General features: G+C 37.5%; 2 protein-coding genes across 2 annotated transcripts; both read right to left on the reverse strand.

Moving 5' to 3' along the window:
- Positions 1 to 9980: 9980 nt before the first annotated feature.
- Positions 9981 to 10952, reverse strand: LOC127669854 (olfactory receptor 14J1-like). The gene has a single exon (XM_052164072.1). It carries the CDS (start codon positions 10950 to 10952, stop codon positions 9981 to 9983), a length of 972 nt encoding a protein of 323 aa, XP_052020032.1.
- A 9100-nt stretch (positions 10953 to 20052) lies between these two features.
- Positions 20053 to 21015, reverse strand: LOC127669118 (olfactory receptor 14J1-like). The gene has a single exon (XM_052162969.1). The coding sequence runs from the start codon at positions 21013 to 21015 to the stop codon at positions 20053 to 20055; it is 963 nt and encodes a 320-aa protein (XP_052018929.1).
- Positions 21016 to 21289: the final 274 nt, after the last annotated feature.

Raw genomic sequence — 21289 nt, forward strand, 5'->3', positions numbered from 1 at the left:
CTCTGATCCTGTTACTTGAGATCAGCTCTGAGACAGCCTGAGACATAAAAAAAATATGTCTTTACATAGCCAATAGATCTTGTTGACCACAAAATCCTCAACACTTCACACCATTGTTTTAAATGGTATAGATAAAAATTGATTTTCCAATCTGATATAATGAAAGTAATTCCTGAAGAAAGACAGTTGCCTTTTACCTACTCAAACAAAAAGCAGTGAAATGTCCTTAACAGATCTGTGCATGTTTCACACTCCATACAAATCAGGCTTGTCTCATACCCACCGGGTGAGAAGTAGTGAAAGACCCCAGCCCCACAGCTTTAGCCAGAGTAACGCCATTTTGTGCAAGGCTTAAGACAAGATAGAAGAGTTTAGTTAAAGCCAGCCAGCTGCCGTTTTGCCAAGCAGGGTATCTGCGGTTGGACATCTGGCCAGGGGCAGGAAAGGGAAGTACCAGAAAAAGATACCGTCTGGGACTAAGTCAGCACTTGTCTGCTTTCTGGGGCTAAAGTCAGCACTTATCTGTTTTCCAGGGTCCCAGAGAATGTTTCACCCTGGCCTCATTTGAATCAGCCAATGAGAAACCTGTAACCATGCATCTGGCTTCTGTGCACGCGCTTTCTGCTCCCCTACCCTATATAAACCCTAGACCTGAGTCTAGAGGGTGCGCAAGTCCCCCGAGAGACTCTGTCGCCCCAGGTACCTGTGTATCTGAATAAACCTCTTGCTGATTGCATCCGTTTCCGTGGACTCGTTGTTCCTTGAGCGGGGTCTCCCCAGCGGAAAGATACCCTGCGGGGCTCTTTCAGTAGCTGCAGTTACTCTGAACCCAGCATGAAGCCACAAGCAAAACAACTCTTGTTTCCTAAAAATCTCTCTTCAATTGTTAATATTCTGAGCACGCTTCCATTTGAAGGACAGATTAATAACACCACTGCAAGTTGAGTAATAGGCTATGCATACTATCTCCCTAGTTTCCAGGAGGAAGAATGGGAAGTGCCTACTGAGTCCTGTGAGGGGAGCTCAAGCAATCTTTGAAGTCCTGGTTAGCACAAGCTCAATGCCCAGAAAGGCCTGAAGCTGGCAGCTTGGCAGTATAAACAAGAGTGATGGGTCCTCTCTGGACCCGGGTTGAAAGACAGATGAGTAAGCTATTGGAGGACAAACAAAAATACTACTGAAGTGCAAATCCCTGAAGATTCAAAACAGTCTGCCTCTAGATTTGGAAGTCTGGGACAGGAAGCACTCAGTTGTGTACTTCCAGCAAGCTTGAACCCTAGGGCAGGTGCTCAAGTCACTCAAAGCACACTGGCCAATCAGACTCTTCAAACGGACCTGCCAGTCAAAGAGGAGGAAGGTTCTTCTGTGTGTCTGCTTGAGTGGTTTGATGGGCTATGCTCTGATCTCTGCTACTAAGTGCTATGCGTTGCAATCAGGCAAGCTCCAAAGTTTCAACACGGTGAGCACAGGTTATTGCTAACAGTGTGGAGAAGCAGGGGGTTGAACTGAGAGAGCTGGTTTGGTGAGTCTTCTCCCCCGCCCCTCCCCCCCTCCCCCGCCCCCCCCCCCGTAGGTGGGAACCTGCTGCCATCTGTAGAGTCCCTTGTGATGTTACCACTCCTGAACCCAGAGACAGCCTTTGAATAACTTCACTGTGAGACCTGCATCTGCCCAGAGTCGTGTGTGTGCGTTCGTGTGTGTGTGTGTGTGTGTGTGTGTGTGTGTGTCTAAATATCGTTGGCAGGGTGCTAAACTTGGAGAATCCTAGTTTCTAAGGTGTGAGGTAAAGTTGGAGTTAATTTTGTGGAAGTTGCATCTCATGTGTTAGGTAGCAATCCAATATTAAACTCTCATGTTAAAGAGTAGAATTGAAGATGTAAAGGACCTACTAGTGCTTAGTGTTGTGTTTTGTAAAAATAAAGAGGAGAAGGAATATGTTTGTTGAATTTGCAGTGAGGTGTGGGGGAATGGGGTGCCTGTGCAGTCCCGTGCTGAGGCAACCCTTCCCCCTGAGACCAGCCACATGACAGTATAGTATAGAATAGAATTTATTCCAGACATGGGGAGGGGAGTTGAGAGGGTAATAGAGACAGAAACAGAAACAGAAACAGAGAAAGGGAGGGAGAGAGGAGAGAGAGAGAGAGAGAGAGAGAGAGAGAGAGAGAGAGAGAGAGAGAGAGAGAGAGAGAGAGAGAGAGAGAAAGAGAGATGGCTGGCCATGAACATGTGGATAGAGAGGGGGGAGGGGAATGGGAGAGAGAGGGAGCAGGAACAAGAGGACAGTACAATGTAGCCAGAGGAAACCATAAGTAGCTTATAGCTGGCAGATAAGTTAGTGTACTGTTTATCTGCCCAACCCAGGCTTATAGCTTATAATTATAATAACTGGAATGTGTGTGTGTGTTTTATTTATTTTTTTTAAAGAATTTCTTATTTACACCAGAAGAGAGCATAGGATCCCATTACAGATGGTTGTTAGCCACCATGTGGTTGCTGGGAATTGAACTCAGGACATTTGAAAGAGCAGTCGGTGCTCTTAACCACTGAGCCATCTCTCCAGCCCATGTGTGTGTGTTTTAAAGAACTATGTATTTATTATATGTAAGTACACTGTAGCTGTCTTTAGACACCCCAGAAGAAGGCAGCAGATCTCATTATAGATGGTTGTGAGCCCCCATTTGGTTGCTGGGATTTGAGCTTAGGACCTCTGGAAGAGCAATAAGTGCTCTTAACCACTGAGCCATCTCTCCAGCCTGGAATGTGTGTTTATTATATGGGATTATTGGGGTTGTAAATTCCAGCAACAGTTTTCCACAATAATATTTCTTGTCTGAATGGTCTATTAACAGAGATCTCCCCTCCTGTGGTCTCTCACCACTGCTCACTAGTCCAGTAGACCCAGCTCTTTTTTCCTCCATCTTATCACTTGTATTTTCTGTGGATATCCATGTCCTTAGTGACCCAGACCCAGTGTTACCTTTCCTTTAGTCAATTCTCTTAACTACTAAAGTTTCACATTTCTCAAAAACATTTCTGGCTTCAAATATTTCCTGATACAACTTAATCATCATGAGTTGCTTAAAATTTCCCAGAGAACAATTAAGGCATTCATCCTTTACATCCAGAATCCCTTGTCCCATTATGCCTGGGTTGACTGTTTGTATAGCAGGGCCAGAGGAGTTTGTTCTTATAGACACCAAAGCCATTTCCTTCTCTAGTAATGACCTCAACCCCTTTCCCAGAAATTTTTACCAAAGTTATATTTGAAGACTAATATGATATATAAAAAGGCAAAATAAAAATTTCAATCATACATGAAAGAGCAACATCATCTGTACACTGGACAGCCAGAGATGTATATATCATGTTGACCTTGATCCTGCAGCCAAAACTGTCCTGCAGGCTCATTGGCACCTATGTCACATCTGACAGTAAGATGGCCATTTTACTATGTTACTACTAATCGATAAGCATAAAATATATTTCCATCTTCTGATATCTTCTTCAGTTTCTTTCTTCAGAGACTTGAAGCTCTTATCATACTTGTCTTGACTTGATCAGAATCCTGTCTTGTCTCCATTTCTCTTGTCTTTTGCCCCTAGGTCCTCACTCCACCCTCTCTTTGAGAATCCACAGGAGGGTTCATATGTATGTTTGCTTTCTTTTGGTTTTGCTGATAATGTGAGATTACTTATTTCCTATGTTTCATGTGTGTAGTTAACCTGCTTGGGTTAGAGTTTTTCTTTATAGCACTATATAGCCCTTTCTGTATAGGGCTATTTATAGACAGATATTGTTTAAATCTGACTTTATCATGGAATATCTTTTTTCTCCATTTATGGTGATTGAAACATTTCTGGGTGTGATAATCTCAGCTGTCACCTGTAGTTTCTTAGGGTCTGCAGCACATGTGTCCAAGCCCTTCTGCCTTTTAGAGTATTGAGAAGACAGGTATAATTCTAATAGTTCTGCATTTATATGTAACATGGCTTGTTTATTTGTTTATTTTTCCCATTTCAGTTTTTTATATTCTTTCTTAGTTCTCAATGTTAATATTTTGATTATTATGTGGCAATGGGACTTTCTTTTCTGGACTAACCCATCTAGTATTTTGTATCTTCATAGGGATCCTCTTATTTAGGTGAGGAAATTTTCCCTTGAACTTATTGAAAATAGTTTCTACATATTTGACCTGAGATTTTTCTCTTTCCTCTATTCCTCTTATTTATAGTTTTTGACCCAGAGTTCCTGGATGTTTTGTGCCAGGAATTTTTGAGATTTAACATTTTCTTTGACTGATGTATCTATTTCTTCTATTGTGACCTCAGTTACTGAGATTCTTCCATCTCTATTCCGTGGTTGAACCATGTTTCTGTAGATCTTTGTTGCAGTCCTAAAATTTTCATTTCTAAGACTCTGTTAGTTTCTGTTGTCTTTATTGTTTCTATTTCCACTTTTAGACCTTGAACAATTTCAAGTCCAGTTTCTTTGGTTTTCTTGTTTTCTTTGGTTTTTCTCTCATTGTTTTATTTCATTTTCCTGGATTTGTTTGTAAGGGAATTGTTCAGTTCCTATTTAGGAAGCATCTTTATATATTTGGTTTTAAGATCCTTTTCTTTTTTTTCAGCTGTGTTGGAATATTCAGGTCCTGCTGTGGTAGGATAGCTTGGCTATGTTGGTGACATATTTTCTTGGCTCTTATGTTTCTATGCTGGTGTATAGACATCTGTGTTTGAGGTGAGTATATGTCTAGGTGCTGATTTCTGGGCATTGTCTTGTTTTGATGGAGATTTACTTTCTGGATTTTTTACTCTCTGGATTTTCAGAGTCTTATTGGCTGAGTGTTGCCTTTTTTGTGTTTAAGAAGGAATGTTTGCTGGTGTAGGAGTCCAGCAAAAGATCATCTTTAGCAATGAAAAGGAGTTATAGATAGGTGAGATGTGGAGCTGCTTCTGATGCCCTGTGCTAGCACCCTCAATGAACATTGCGTGTGGGGTAACAAATAGTGTGGTAGATCTTCTTGTTAGTCTTCTGGCAGTCAGGACATGTGCTTAGTAAGTATGTCTGCCCATAGCACTTGTTTTAGACACAGATGAGGAAGGAAGAGGAAAGCAGGTGAGGATGGTTTGTGGTATCTACAAGAGGCATGGAAAGGGGCCAAGGAAGCTTCCTTTCTCTTGTATTCTTTTCCAGTGTTAAAAGAAACTGAGAATTGGGTTGGGGATAACAGATTATGAGGTAGGTCTTTTGACAGCCTATTTAGTCTCCTGTCAGGCATGGCCTGTTGGTTGAAAAGGCAATATATGCCTGTAGTTGAGGACTCAGACACAGATGAGTCTGGAAAAGAAGAGCAGATGGGAATGGTGTGTGGTATCTACAGAAGGCATGGAAGGGGGAGAGGAAGCTGCTCACTAGGGACAACCTGGAATATTGGGTCTCTAGTAACAGAGAATGGGGAAGGTCTTAGAAGCATCCTACCTAGCCCCATAACCAAGATCTTAATACTTAGGCATCAGGTTCCCAATGATCATTTATTTACTTCTATATTTATTTAGTTCTTGTTGTTATTAATCTGTGAAAGACTTTTATTTATTGGATAAAAAGTACTATATGGATTGGGCCGAAGGTTCTGTGGGTGGGTTGCAGTCCTTATCTCCCTATTGGAAGTCCAACTTGTCTACATGAATTGGCCACTCATCCATATCTCTCATCTTTAGGAGCCTCAGCTAGACTTACCTCAGTAGGCTCACAGACGCTTCCCTGATTCTAGGTGTCAGGCACATCCTCCTGATTGCCCCTACTCACTGCTGATTTTCATCTCTCTCCACTGCTTTCTCTACATCAATACCCACCCCATCCTGCTTCCCTGCCCAGTTCCCACACTCCACCTCCAATATCTATTTTATTTCCCCTTCTGAGAAAAAGTCAACCATGCTCCCTTAGGCCTTCCTTTTTATTTGGGTTCTTTTGGGGGGGTGTCTTTTGATTATAGTGTGGTTAACCTGTACTTTATGACTAATATCCATGTATAAGTGAATACAGAACATACATGACGTTCTTTCGGGTCTCAGTTACCTCATTCAGGATTATATTTCCTTCTTCCATTCATTTGCCTCCAAAATTCATGATGCCTTTGTTTTTTAAATAATTGAATGGTATTCCATTGTGTAAATGAACAATGTATATACATCCATTCTTGAGCTGAGAGACATCTAGGTTGTTTTCTACTTCTGGATATAGTGAATAAAACTACTAAGTTTGTCTTGAGGTCTTTGATTCAAACAGATTCGAGTTTTGTGCAGGTTGCTAAATATGGTTTTATGTGCATTCTACATGCAGACATCCAGTTAGACCAGCATCAATTTTTGAGGATGGTCTTCTGTCTCTAGTATATTGTTTTGTCTTCTTTCTCAAAAATAATGTGTCAGTAGGTATGTGGGTGTAAAGAGAATACCTTGTGTATTGTATGGATGCACCATCTCTTAAATAAAAAGCCTATTGCCTATGGCTTAGGCAGGAAATGAAAGGTGGGACATCCAGGAGGCAGAAAGAATTCTCGAAGAGAGCCAAAGAGATTGGAAGGTGTAAGGAGATAGACATATGGTACCTGGGCACAGTATACCTGCCATGTGGCAGAATGTAGGTTAAAATAAATGGGATATTTCAGTTATGATTGAAGTCAGTGTGAAGGTTAGCTATATGACTAAGATATTTATAAATATATTTTGAGTTTGAATCTTATCTCTGGGAGCTTGGGGATGAGAGACAAACCAGATCATAACTTTTATATGTAGGTTTATTTCTGGATCTTTGATTTGATTCCATTGATCAATTTTTAGTTTCTATGCCAAATCCATGCAGTTTTTATTACTATTGCCCTAATCTACAGCTTAAAATCAGGGATAATGATACTTCCACATGTTCTTTTATTGTTCAGGATTATTTTTACTTATCTTCGGTTTTTGTTTTTTCCATAATTACTTGAGAATTGTTCTTTCAAGACCTGTAAAGAATTGTGTTGGAATTTTGATGGAAATTGCATTGAATCTGTATATTGCTTTTGGTAAGATGGCCATTTTCACTAGAGTAGGCCTCCTTTGTCCCTGGTTAGAGCAGTCCTCCTGGGAAACATTCAGGGAGTGGGGTCTGGGAGCAGGAAATCTGCTAAGACATGGCTGCAGATGAAGGTGCAGACCAGAAGGATGATGGGGTTCTATGTCCCTGGATAGAGCAGACCTTCTGATAGACAGGCAGGTTGTGGGGTCTGGGATTAAGCACTGATCTGCCATGGGTACAGTTGGATGTGCAGACCCATGGGGCAATGGGGTTTTGGTAGAGCTGAATTGATCCCACATCTACTGGGCACTTTGTGGGTGTGGTCCCCTGGTATCATATTACCCAGTCTTAAAAATGCATCTGTACACTTTAAAAGATACACTACTTATTTATAACTATAGTTACATTTATTCATATGAAGTCATTTTACAACTTTCAGGATAAAAGTCAGTTTCCTAATTCAGGTGCAGAGACTCAGAATTGTAAATTGTTTTCAAACAAAATAGCAACATTCAATCCTGAGTAATGTGATATTTTGAGAAAGAGATATGTTATATGAGAATATGATATGAATTAGACACAATAATACATGTAATTGTTTCTCTTTGTTCATACAATTTTATAATTAAAACATGACAGTTGTCTATTTATTTAACAATGTTATAAAATCACCTTTTTTTATTCTTCTACTCTAACCACCCTGCCATATTTAAATGGCTAATTTACATTTAATACTCTAAATTTTTCATAATTGTCTATATCTATCTTCAGTGACAGTGTTTGCTGCAGTTTTCTTTAAGTACTTTTATTGCATTTGTATTATTTTTTTGGTTTCTTATCATTAACATATTAATTATAGACTTCTTTATGTACGTTCACCCTCCATGTCAAAAGACAAAACTAACATCTTCAGTTACAGAGCCAATAACTTTATTGCCAGTCAAGTAAGCCTTCCTTCCACAAGATAGGAAGAATGTTTATACTGGGTAAAAGCAGAGCTACAAGTTCTCCAAGGTGGACAACTGAGAAAAAAGTTGATAGATAAGTCAGCATTAGCTTACTTAAGTGTATTTCTCTACTTGTAATTATTAAATGTGGGAGGACTTTCACAATTTTTCTATTTCAAATTGCTAGGATTCTTGTGGTTTAAGGAAAGTCTTATCTATTTTGCATCTTTCTACCTTAAAAAAAAACAAAAACTATAGTTAGATATGTGGTGTTTACACTCAATTTCTTTGTCTGGTCTGCTCTGCTCTGCCAGAGCATAACAATGGTCACTGCTGCATGGTCGGTGCCATTCATTTTGAATTACACATAAATTTTATAATCTCATCCACAACTCTCTTAACTTTACCATATTATCTCAAGATGTTTTGATACTTTCCTACTTAGATTAAAAAACATTTATATCTTCAGCTTCTGGTATCTTTGGCCATTTTTTTTACTACACAGAGATTTCTTTTCTACAAATCTCTAAACTACCTTAGGATGGCTCAAACTCTATTTATTAGATATCCTACTTTCCTTTATTTCTGTCTCTGACTCTGTCTCTGTCTGTCTGTCTGTCTGTCTGTCTCTGAGATATCCACATACATACATATGTGTGGATGTGTATGATTCATATGCCATTTTCATCACATTCATTAAAGGGAGCTGTCATTTATTATAGGTGCTAGGGCAGAAGATAAAATATTGACTGGGATTATCTATACAAAGCTTCATTAAAAACTTAGTTATGGGATTTAACTCTCCATGAACCTGTAGATCTCTGACTGGTGGTGAATGTTTACTCCTAATGGATATGCATGTAAACATTCTGTGTTGTAAACTCCTTATTCAGTTTATAATTTTAATTTATATGTAAACTTGTGATGAACTTTTTACCATGCGATCATGTATTCTGAAAGATATATAAGTGTTGAAGACAAAGATAAGAGATCATTATCATCATCATCATCATCATCATCATCATCATCATGATTCATTGTGTTTTTCCCTTTCTCTTAGAGAGCTTTCATAGGGAACTTTTTTACAACCTAGAAATAAGTGGTAAATTCACTTTTCAAGGTGTCCGTTTTTTTTCCCCTCGGGACATCAACTAGCAGGCTGAAAGTTAGGGCCCAGCCATTTCTGTGAAGATAATAGAACAAAAGCTGCATTACCTAATCCCTGTCTGTTAGGCTACAGGTGTTAATTGCCTAAGACAGAGACTTTTAACTCTCAGAATGAGCAAGAAAGTTTTTAGGACATTTTAGCAGTTATCATCATTGCTATACAGACTAAGCTTGCCTAAAAACATCACAAAGGTCTTCCTGCTTCTGCCTCCTGACTACTTGGATTACATTATAAAAATGACTTACTAGTAAATGAAAATTAATAGTAAATAATACAAGTTAAAGAACTGAGGCTTATTTGTATATTAATTACATTAAACACTTGGCACCCAGGAGAACTATATTAATTACTTTATATAGAGATGCATAGAAATGGCATACTTGTTCATCCAATTCCTTAAAATTTGTATATGGAAAGATAGTAATATGAATCTTTGAAATAAGTGATAAATATTAAAATTATGATCCATTTGGTGAACTGAGTAACCAGTAACTAATTATCCTTTGTGGTTATTATTATTATGATATTTCCATAAACATGTTAGGATTATTAGTAATTTTATATGTGTACAAGTGTGGCAATGGACTAGAAGAGTTAGGAAGAATTGGGTTTGTATTACTAGATTATAGTCATATATTTTTCACTAACTTGAAACATCTATAAGTAAATTTAATGAAATAGGTTCAAAGAATAACATCAAAACTTGCCATGAAATAGATTTATAATATATATTTTCTAGAAAATATCGTTATTTTAACATTACATATGTAACATATTCATTATAATAAAAGCATTCTTTGTGTTCAGTGTTAACAGACACTAACAACAGAACAAAAATAATTTTCACCAATGAATTCTTCACTTAACAGTAACTTCTTTATAGCTCCCTTCAAGGACTCATTTCTCAGACTATAGATGACAGGGTTGAGGGTTGGGGGTAGTACTGTGTAAAAGATAGAGAGCATGAGGTCTAAAGCAGTTGGTGAGTCTGGGGTTGGCTTTAGATAGGCACAAATCCCTGTTGAGAGAAAAAATGACACAACGAAGAGGTGGGGCAGGCAGGTGGAGAAGACCTTAGATCGGCCTTCAGCAGAGGGCATCCTGAGAACTGTGGAGAATATCTGGCCATAGGAGAAAGCAATCCCCGTGAAGCAGACGAAGGCCATTACAGACATGAAAGTAGACACTCCCAGTACTCCGAAGTAATCATTAGAGCAGGAGATCTTGAGCAACTGGGGGATATCACAGAAGAACTGATGAATTATTTTGTCACCACAGAATCTGATAGACAGAGTACTTGCTGTGTATAAAGTTCCAGAGATGCCTCCACTTAGCCACACAGCTGCCACAGCCCAAGTGCACTTTCTGGGACTCATGATGACCTCATAGTGCAGGGGGAGGCAGATAGCCACATAGCGGTCATAAGACATCACCGTGAGAATGGCTGTCTCACTCCAGCCCAAAGCTGTGAAGAAAAAAACTTGCAGCATGCACTGGCCATATGAAATGTAGCCACTTTGTGCTAGGGAACTCTCAATATACTGGGGAACTGTGACAGAAAGGGATGAGAAGTCCAGAATGGAAAGGTGCTTTAGAAAGTAATACATCGGAGACTGGAGCTGTGGGTCCAGTGTTGTGATGGTGATAATGATGAAGTTACCTGCTGAGCCGAAGAGGTATGTCACCAAGAAGAGCAAAGCCTGTAACATCTGCAGCTCATGGTTGTCAGAGAACCCCATGAGGAGAAATCCACTCATTGTGGTTATGTTTCTTGTAGCCATTTTGAGAATCAATTTGTGGTAACAGCTAGAAAATAAAAATGTTTTTGAAATGCAATATATATATGTGTGTGTGTATATATATATATATATATATATATAACAGAAATTATGCATAAATGTTCTATTTTCTGTATTCCAGCTAATGTTTAAAGAATTGCAGTTTATCAAGTTTTCAGACTTGATAAATATTCCTTTATTGGCGAGAATCTGCAGGATAAAACAGTTCTTCTGTGATGAAGTTTAGACTTTTTGATACTTAAGTAGTAGTTAGAGGTGAGTACAAGTGTCACAACTCACCATATTGTTTTGCTTTCTCTAAAATCTTTTCATTTTCCACTAGGGAAACCTTTGACTTTTAAGTCACAGTAGAAATACCATTTTGAGATATTGCTTAAAGTTTTCTATTCTTTTTCTTTTTCTTTTCTTTTTTTTTTGTTGTTTTTTTTTTTTTGTTGTTGTTGTTTTTTTTTTTTCGAGACAGGGTTTCTTTGTATAACCCTGGCTGTCCTGGAACTCAGTATGTAGACCAGGCTAGCCTCGAACTCAGAAATCCGCCTGCCTCTGCCTCCCAGAGTGCTGGGATTACAGGTGTGCGCCACCACCACCCTGCCTGGTTAAAGTTTTCTGTACTTACATTTTATGTACTTCTGAATTATATTTTGTATACCTCTGTATTGTAACAGATGGTCTAGCTGTGCACAGGTGATAGACACTTCCTTCCTAGCAAACAATGTGCTCATTACCATAGAAACTACATGCAGTGGTACTAAGAGCCTAATCAAATAAGGCATCCTACTGTTTTTCTGTTTTTTAAGTGTAGCAAGCCCAGAGCCTTGAACTTTCTCAGCAAGCACTTTAACCTTTTTTCAACTTTTAAGTGGACTTTTTATGGAGCTTACTTTTGCAAAGGAAAATATGTGTCATTTTCCAATTTGGTATCTAACTTGATGGCCTGGAGTATAGTTGGTATCTAAAAACAAAACAAAACAAAAACAAAAAACAATAAAAAAAATCCCCTGCTTTTGAATTGTATGTGTGCGTGTGTATGGGGGTACATGTGCATGCTTGTGTCTGAGTAAATCATCTTGTAATACTGGTTTTTGTGAGAACTCTGAATCTTGAGATTAAAACAGTTCCTCCTTGTTTTAAACTCAGAGGAATAGCCATCTAGTGCCTGCCTTTCCCGAAATAGTGCAGACTCAGGCTGCCTTTCTCACATTGCTTTTGTAGAATAAACTCAACCTCTGAGTATTCCATTTCTACAGTTTTCCATGATAGAGGCCTGTTTTAAGATTGTAATAAAGCATCAGTAAATTAAAAGTTTTAAAATATACTTAGCTGCCCCACTGGAAAAGCTCTTGGCTTTAATCCATAAAAAAGGATCAGAAATTTAATCCATCTTGGGTACCATCAGATTAAATGGTTTTCATCGAAGCCACAAACGATACAATATAAAGTCGGAAAAACTAAACACTATAAAGTTGCCTCAAACATTTTCTATATTTCTCATTTCTGCTCTGTTGTAACTGGTAAAATATTAACAGAATTATTGTTCATTATTTTTGTTTTCATTTTGTCAAACTGTACAAGGAGTTGACAAGAGACTGAGAATCTAAACAGTTAATTACATTCAGCACTGAGTTTTATAAGACAGAAATTCTGGTAATTTTCAGTAAAATTAAAATTTTTATTTGCTCTACACATTTCGTTTCATTTTTGTTAAGCTAAATATTTTAAGATCCACTTTACAGGAAGAACTTAAATCTCAGATGTTTTTTATAACAGTAATGAGATGCAAAATGTAAACAGTGGCCTTTTAGATTGACATCAATTTTTTTTTCACCCAAAAATATAACTATCAAAAAGAGTCATGTTTGACTTTGGGGAAAACACAGTTTTTATAGAACATGTAACACTGAAAGGTTTATCTCTACTGCTTCCCTCAGTTAGCATTATAAAAATAGTTTTCCTGATTCCTGAGTTATACAAGCACATTACATATCAACCTTTTTTATTTATGGTTCTCTTGCATAATATTTTAAAACTTTTACACGGATCACATATTGGTTTTTATTAATTTACTCATTTTCAGTAAGGTGAGCTTCCTTTCTTACTTGATTGAATTATAACTTTGCTATTTCAACCTTCATTTAAATTCTGCAGTTTAATGGACTGCAAGGATTTATAGAATAACTTCCCTGCATTCATCCTTTTATATTGGAAAACTCGTCTTAGGATTTCTTGGTGTGTAGACATCTATCTAAACTGATTACCACCTGTGATTAAATTACTTTTCTACAACCATAGAGTTTTAAAATGTGCTGTTGAAGACAGGCTTGTTTTTTATTGTTTTTTCTTTGAGGGGTGGAGCTAACATAAAAACCAACTGAACGACAATGTGCCTCATTTTCTCTACCACTTTGTCACTTGGCATTTGGATCCATTGAAATGGTGCAGGGGATTTGGTGAGACTAGGGTTTTCTTGCCAGCTCAGTGGTTCCTAAAGTAGCAGATCTGAGAATCTACTGGGAAGAAAGTTTCAACCTAGAGAGCAGAGCCTCAACACTTAGCAATTTTGGTTTATAAGGTCACGTGACACCCAAAAGGCTGTATACTTACCACCATCCTTAGTGTTGCTGCTGGTAAGAGCATCACATAGAAATCCCCTTTTGGTTAAAGCGTCATCTTATTTCCGGGCACTGAAAACTGCTTTTGAACATTTGCTTCTTACCTAATAAATAAACCATGGAAATTCATATATTTTGGTGTAAAACAGTTTGAATTTAAACATATATTACAGCCGGGTGGTGGTGGCGCATGCCTGTAATCCTAGCACTCTGGGAGGCAGAGGCAGGAGGATTTCTGAGTTCGAGGCCAGCCTGGTCTACAGAATGTGTTCCAGGACAGCCAGGGCTATACAGAGAAACCCTGTCTCGAAAAAACCAAATCCAAAAAACAAAACAACAACAACAGACACACCATGAAATCCTTAGACAAATGGATGGAGCTGGAGAACATCATACTAAGTGAAGTAACCCAGTCTCAAAAGATCAATTATGGTATGCACTCACTGATAAGTGGATATTAGCCTAGAAACTTGGATTACCCAAGTCATAATCCACATATCAAATGATGTCCAAGAAGAACGGAAGAGTAGCCCCTGGTTCTGGAAAGACTCAGTGCAGCAGTATAGGGCAATGCCAGAACAGGGAAGTGGGAAGGGGTGGATGGGGGACCAAGGGGAGGGAAGAGGACTTATGGGACTTTCGGGGAGTGAGGAGACAGGAAAGGGGAAATCATTTGAAATGTAAATAAAAAATATATCGAATAAAAAATGCAAATTAAAAAAACAAACAAAAAACCACCATATATTACAACTAATTCTATACTCCTTTTTTTCCATTTTTAAAATGTTTTCATTTAATCTTTTTTTTTCCAGTCCAGACTGTACTCTTAACCCCAAAAAGATAAAGTGTGCAACATTGCAGTGTCCTACTGCAACACATACACTGCAGAGCAATGCCAGATAGTAATATAGGCATGTAAGAGAAACTAACATTAGTTCAGAAAACATTACCTTAAAATAATTTCTCCACTGCTTCCAAACAAATCTTTATTCAGGCTTGTAACTTTATGTATGCAGTCTTATGTTCCTTTTATCTTTCTTTTGACTACTTTGTGGGTTTCTTTTTTGTTTTGTTTTGCTTTGCTTTTTATTTGTTTGTTTAATCTCTCTCCTGTCAATATTTTCTCTGGCTCAGCTCAGACTCCCCTGGTTCAGTTGTCACCATCTATCTTCCCTTCTCAGTCTGCTAGCCCAACTCATGTACAACTGCTTCTATTTTCACTCTGCTCAATCACTTTTCTTCTCTACCCTACTCAATCTTCTTTCTTCCTGCATCAACTGTTTTCTCTGACACTATTCTTCTGACTCCTGAACCATCCTCCTGCTTACTCCTCAGTTCTACTACTCTCTCTCTTTCTCACAGTCTCTGTTGTCTTTTTATATCCTCCCGTCCCAGAAGTCCAATAGCCAACTGACACTGTAAAGCATAGGATCATTTAAAGGGGTAGGTGCACAAAATATTTCATACTACAGAGGCTATCAATATAAACTTGTTAATAATTAATTATAGTAAAAAACAAGTTTTATGAAAGTGAGTAAATGACTTTCAGTATAAAAACAAATACTGCTGTATACTCATCAACCCTTATCTCTCTTCTTTGTATTAACAGAGTACATGTCCCAACCCACCTTTCAACATGGTTGGGCATTCACCTTATTTACATCTAGTCGAATGTAGGTAGACGTGAAACATCTATTTCCAGGCAGGACTCATAGAGACCTTATGTAATTTTTGTTTAAAAACCAAACACAAACACGCAACTGTTATTTAATCAAAAGATTGCATCCATATATATTTGGGCCTTGAAAATGAACATCAGTAGTGCACAAATATTCAGTTCTGCTTGTTTTTAATATCCTCAATCTGGAAACAATCTAAATATTATTTAATGGGTGAAATGTTAAGTATATTTAGTGCATCTGTATTACAGCATACCACTCAAGAACAGAAAGGGAAAGGTTTATGTATATGGATGAGAACAGTGATAAGTGTCAAAAAGTCAGCATCAGAAGTTCACATGATGTATGATTCTATGTATTTTTGTAGAACTCCTGAAATAACAATGTTTTGAAGATAGGGAAAATACCTTTGATTGTTAAGGACTGGAATGTGGTAGGGAAGGAAGGTGAATGTAACTATGTAAAGGGTAAGACCATAGACATCCGTGTGGTGATAAAATAGTTATGTCTCAACTGAGGTAGCAGCTATATTGCTTCATACGTGTAAGAAAAGACTATAAATCTATGATTTGATATTACATTGGAGTAATGTAAGATAGATAAAGGAGGCATGGCACAGATCTGTTCTAATTTGCAACTTCTGAGACTCTAGAATAATTATAAAAATTAAATAAAACAAGATTCTACTGAGCATTCTCATTTTCATTCCATGTTGTTCCACGATCAGAGAGGACTCTGTAAACACAAAAATGGAAAGAATCTACCATTCACTTGTGGTATACTGTATAATTTTAGACATCACTGTAGATGAACTCTGAAAAAAGATAATAGATATTTCTTTTTCCTGAGTGCTGTGCTGGTTAAATTTTGTCAGTTTAAGACAAGCTATGATCATCTGTAAAGAGGAAAACGCAATTGAGAAAATGCTTCAATTTTGTTGGCCTGTAAGCAAATCTGTGGATGCATGTTCTTGATTAAAGATTGATGTGGAATTGCACAGTCCTCTGTGGGTGGAGCCACTCCTGGACAAGTGTTTTTGGGTTGTATAAGAAAGCAAGCTGAAAGGGGAGGGGGGATATTGGGAAAGATTTTACCATTGGCAATGTAAATTCAGACGATATTCAATGAAAGAAAGAAAGAAAGAGAGAGAGTGAGAGAGAGAGAGAAAGACAGAAAGAAAGAAAGAAAGAAAGAAAGAAAGAAAGAAAGAAAGAAAGAAAGAAAGAAAGAAAGAAAGAAAGAAAGAAACAAAGAAACAAAGAAACAAAGAAACAAAAGAAAAGAAAGAAAGCTGAAAAACTCCTGGAAAGCAAGCCAGTAAGTATCGCTTCTTCATGACTCAGTTTCTGCTTCCAGGTTCCTGCCTTAAGCTCCTTCACTGATTTCCCTCAATTATGGATAGTGGACTATAAGATGAAATAAAGCATTTCCTCCCCAGGCTGCTTTGTGTTTCTGGGATTTATAGTGACAACAGAAAGCATATGTGTCAAGTTGAGATATTAAACTATGAAGTCAGGCCTTATGTGGGATGTTTCTATATGCAGTAGATAGTAGTTAACATATAAACTCACAACTTGTCAAAGTACAAAGACTGAGCCATCCATATTGTTATATTATTGAACTCTATGACTCAGGGACCATCACTGAAGATGGTATGGAAAGACTGTAAGAGCCTTGGAGAACCAGAAAAATAGTGTCTTCAGAACCATTGTCCTAATAAATTCAAAGGGGCTATGATTGACTCCACAATACCTACATAAGCTTAAGCTAGTCACTATGGAGGTAGAAACGATTCATGAGCTTCCACATCTCTTACAGTCTACTGCAAATAGAAAACTGAATTGGGCTTAAGTAAAACTGAGCCTGCCAACATACACTCATGTACTGGGTAGAGAGGCTCACAGGTCCCCTATTCCTCCTTGTTCAACTATTTCAGACTGATGAATTCTAGGGAATGTATGGCCATTGCCTTCAGATGTGAACCAAATGGTGAACTCACCACTATTCTATGGGTAGTTCCAAATCTCTGGCCACACATTCTGGTCAAAACCAGAAAGCTACAAAGGAAAAAGTAACACGTGGAAATGTAGGAAATGGATCTGTAGAGAAGAGGGGAGAAAGAAGAATAGCAAGTGTAAGAGTCAGATGAGAGAGCATGGGGGGGGGAACAATACACCAAATACATGTAAAATATTTCATCATACACATTTAATCAAAACAAAAACATGACCTTAGAATGCTGTATTAACATTCATAAAAACTTTATTTAGAATGATCCCATATTGTAGTCAATGTAGTTGTTTACCAGCCAACAACATAATGAACAAGATATTCCCCTAGTAAAAGACATAACAAATCATACTACTGCAAAGTAAGAGTCCTATGTCTATGTAATGGAACACAATTCAGATAGAAAGAAGTGAACTATGTAGTTCAGCCTCAGAATAGCACACTCAGCAACATTTCCTGCTGAAGAGTGAATGGTATAAATCCAGAAAGGGAAACAACTGTGTAATGATAAAAGTCGTTTGGTGGTCCCTGGGGTGAGAAGGCTGGGACAGAAAAGATTGCCAGATACATGTGAATACCAGTTTGGTTCTGTGAGTGTCTTGATTGAAGCTGCTTATTTAAATGGTTGACTTTAATGCTCAGTATGTGTACACTTGACATGAATGCCATTTTTTTTAAATTTTTTTTATTTTTTTGTTTTTTTGCTATTTATTTTTAATGTATACAAATCTCATTACAATTAAGATGGCAAAATGCAAATTAAAGAAATCTGTACTGCATTCAAAACAGAAAGTTGCTAGGGATTGTTTATCCAGTGTACCAATCTGAGAAAATGTTTATCTAAAGCCAGAATGCCAGTGAAGATACAATCAGAACTAATTACTGACTGGTTGGTTGGGGGTTGGGAGAAGATAGCATTCAAGTACATAAACAATTAAGTGGCCAGAGGAATCATTAACTGTGGTGAGAAAAAAAAAACTGATACAAAAATAAATGTGAGTTGAAAATGAGAAAAGATTGAAATGTGGAAGTTATTAATGCCCGATTATGGCTGATTCTCTGGAAGTTAGTCAGTCAGTTAGTATTACATATTTTCCTTCCATGAAATGACAAATAGTTTCTGATTAGAGTTCAGTGGGCTTACCCTTCAACAACAGTACAATCTAATGATATGCAAAGATGACAAGAATCAAAGAGGCACACACAGATAAACCTACAATGTTACTTATCTTTATTTTGTGTCATTGTTTTCTTTCTTGTTGGAACTTTTAAAATTATTTCTGTGAGAAAATAAAACACTTACATTTTTAAAATTTATCAATGGTAATATAATTCATAGATGATATCCTGTATTCAAGGATTATAGTGGGTAAAACAGTACTCAGGAAGATGCAGCCAAGAATTGAATTCATGTAGGAGAGAGGATGAGGCATAAAAGCCAAGGAATTACTTACATACATGGATAAATGCATTTGTAGGTCCAGATGATAATTAAATCATGTTTAAAATGATGTTAAATATTCAAAATAAAAAGTAAAGTAAATATTGCATATAGTCAATAGAACAATCTATAAATCTATTGTTCCACCACTACTCATTCCCCGTATCATTAAATTGTGTACTTTGATTCTTTTGAACACTCAAGATAAAGGGTCCTTTATATTTTAACTTTGTAAATAATGAGTCTTTGGGAAAAAAGCAGGTTATTAACCCAAGTGAGCAACACCATTAGCTTCTCAACACTTCAGCTAATACACTCACAGATTTGTGCTCAGCACACAGGACTCATCACAGATGTGCTTTTGACTGTAGGGATCTTGCTGGAGTCTCTTTTTGTATCAGATAGGGTAAGATATAACTTGAGCATTTTCAGTAATGGAAAAGAGGATCCTTGGGATCTACTTCATTAGTGAGGTATAATCACGTGTCCCTATTTTTATAATCATATGCACACATACAAATTATTCTTGGGAACAAAGCATTTATGTTGTGAGACATATAGATAAATGTACACTATAAGAACATTAACATGAATTATAATTTTACCTATTTTTATTTGAAAAAATATTCTTGTTGCATTATTAGTAAAAATGGAAAATATAGTAAAACTATAAATTGGTTCACTTGGATTAGGAAAGGAATATATAGGAAACGTGAATTTTGGTAGGGACTGAATAAGTTATGGACATAATTACTGTACTTTTTATGAGCAAGAAAACCTTATAGCTATGTAAGAATAGCAGGTAACTTGGTAGCTTAGAGGGAATTATGTACAGCAATAAGGGATCTAGTATCACACAGATAAAATCAGTTTACCTAATGGCAGTTTAAAATGTATTTATTAAAATTAACTTTAAATTGGTATTGGGTCTTGTCAAAACTAACTCTTTTTTCACTCTTAATTCCTGTACATCCTTAAGAAATGATCTGAAATAATATTGGAATTAGAGGAACAAGGGAGCCCATGCATATCCTTACTGGTCAATTATCTTTCATTTGATAAAACACTTTGAGAGCCGGGCAGTGGTGGCACACGCCTGTAATCCCAGCACTCTGGGAGGCAGAGGCAGGCCGATTTCTGAGTTCGAGGCCAGCCTGGTCTACAGAGTGAGTTCCAGGACAGCCAGGGCTACACAGAGAAACCCTGTCTCGAAAAACCAAAAGAAAACTCTCTTGAGAAGGACATAACTAAGAGAAACACTGAAACAGAGTCTTAGAAGAAATCTAATTCATCACTCCTCTAATCTAGGACATAGTAGCAATATCTCTTAGTTTGTTGTCTCTTTAGAGATTGAATATAGCTTTTGCATATACCATTCTCCGAGAAAATTCTTCTCTTGACAACACTTTCTTCAGAGCTGCTTTCATGGACTCATTTCTCAAGCTGTAGATGAGTGGATTGAGTGTTGGAGGTATCACAGTGTAGAATATGGAGAATATGAGGTCCATTGCTGACAGGGAATCTGAAGGAAGTCTTAGAAATTCAAAGCCTGCAGCTGAGAGGAAGAACATGACTACAAACAAATGTGGAAGACAGGTGGAGAACACCTTAGTCCGACTATCAGCTGATGGAATTCTCATCACAGTTGAGAAGATTTGAATGTAGGAGAATACTATGGCAATCAAACAGACAAAGGCTGTGGATGTTGTAAATGCAGCCACTGCAATCTCATTAATGAATTCATAAGAACAGGCTAGTTTTAGCATTTGGGGAATGTCACAGAAGAACTGGTGAATAATTCTCTTCCCACAAAGAGGAATTGAGAAATTAACACCTGTGTGTATGAGCCCAGATATTCCTCCAGCCATCCATACAGCTATCACTGCACACTTGCAAGCATGGGGATCCATAATTGTCTCATACTGCAGTGGCTGACAGATGGCAACATACCGGTCATAAGACATCACCGTGAGAATACCTACTTCTGATGAAGCCAGAGCCATGAAGAAGAAAACCTGAAGCACACACTGACCAAAAGAAATGAAACCATTGTCCATGAGTGAGTTTGCAATGGACTGAGGAACAGTAACAGAGATGAAGCAGAGGTCCAAAAGAGAGAGATGCTTCAAGAAGTAGTACATGGGAGAATGAAGACGTTGGTCCAAGGTGATGATGGTGATAATGAGGAGATTGCCCATGATGGCCAACAGGTATGTGATCAAAAAGAGCACTGCATGTAAAATCTGAAGGTTACGCTCATCAGAGAACCCCATGAGGAGGAATCCAGTCTTGAAGCTCACATTCATTATGGTCACTCTTGAGACTCAAAGTTTAATTCTATTTAAGAAAAGCTAAAAGAAAACTAGTGATAGCAAGAAGAACTTGTTATCCCTGGGATTAGTTAACATTCAGTTCTAACAAATATTTAGCAATTTTCTGGAACTAGAAACCTTAAGTGTAATCAACAAGTCATAAGAATTTTCTGGGCTAGAGCCTGACTTGTCACTATTAGAATAACTGAATGACTAAAATTGTTTACTTCAATAAAGCCAGTGGGAATGAGGTCATATAGTAACATCA

Source organism: Apodemus sylvaticus, chromosome 19 (assembly GCF_947179515.1).
Source record: "Apodemus sylvaticus chromosome 19, mApoSyl1.1, whole genome shotgun sequence".
Classification (NCBI taxonomy): domain Eukaryota; kingdom Metazoa; phylum Chordata; class Mammalia; order Rodentia; family Muridae; genus Apodemus; species Apodemus sylvaticus.

Excerpts from the sequence above, each read along its gene's own strand:
- LOC127669854 (XM_052164072.1), bottom strand. The coding sequence starts at position 10,952 with ATGGCTACAAGAAACATAACCACAATGAGTGGATTTCTCCTCATGGGG.
- LOC127669118 (XM_052162969.1), bottom strand. The coding sequence starts at position 21,015 with ATGAATGTGAGCTTCAAGACTGGATTCCTCCTCATGGGGTTCTCTGAT.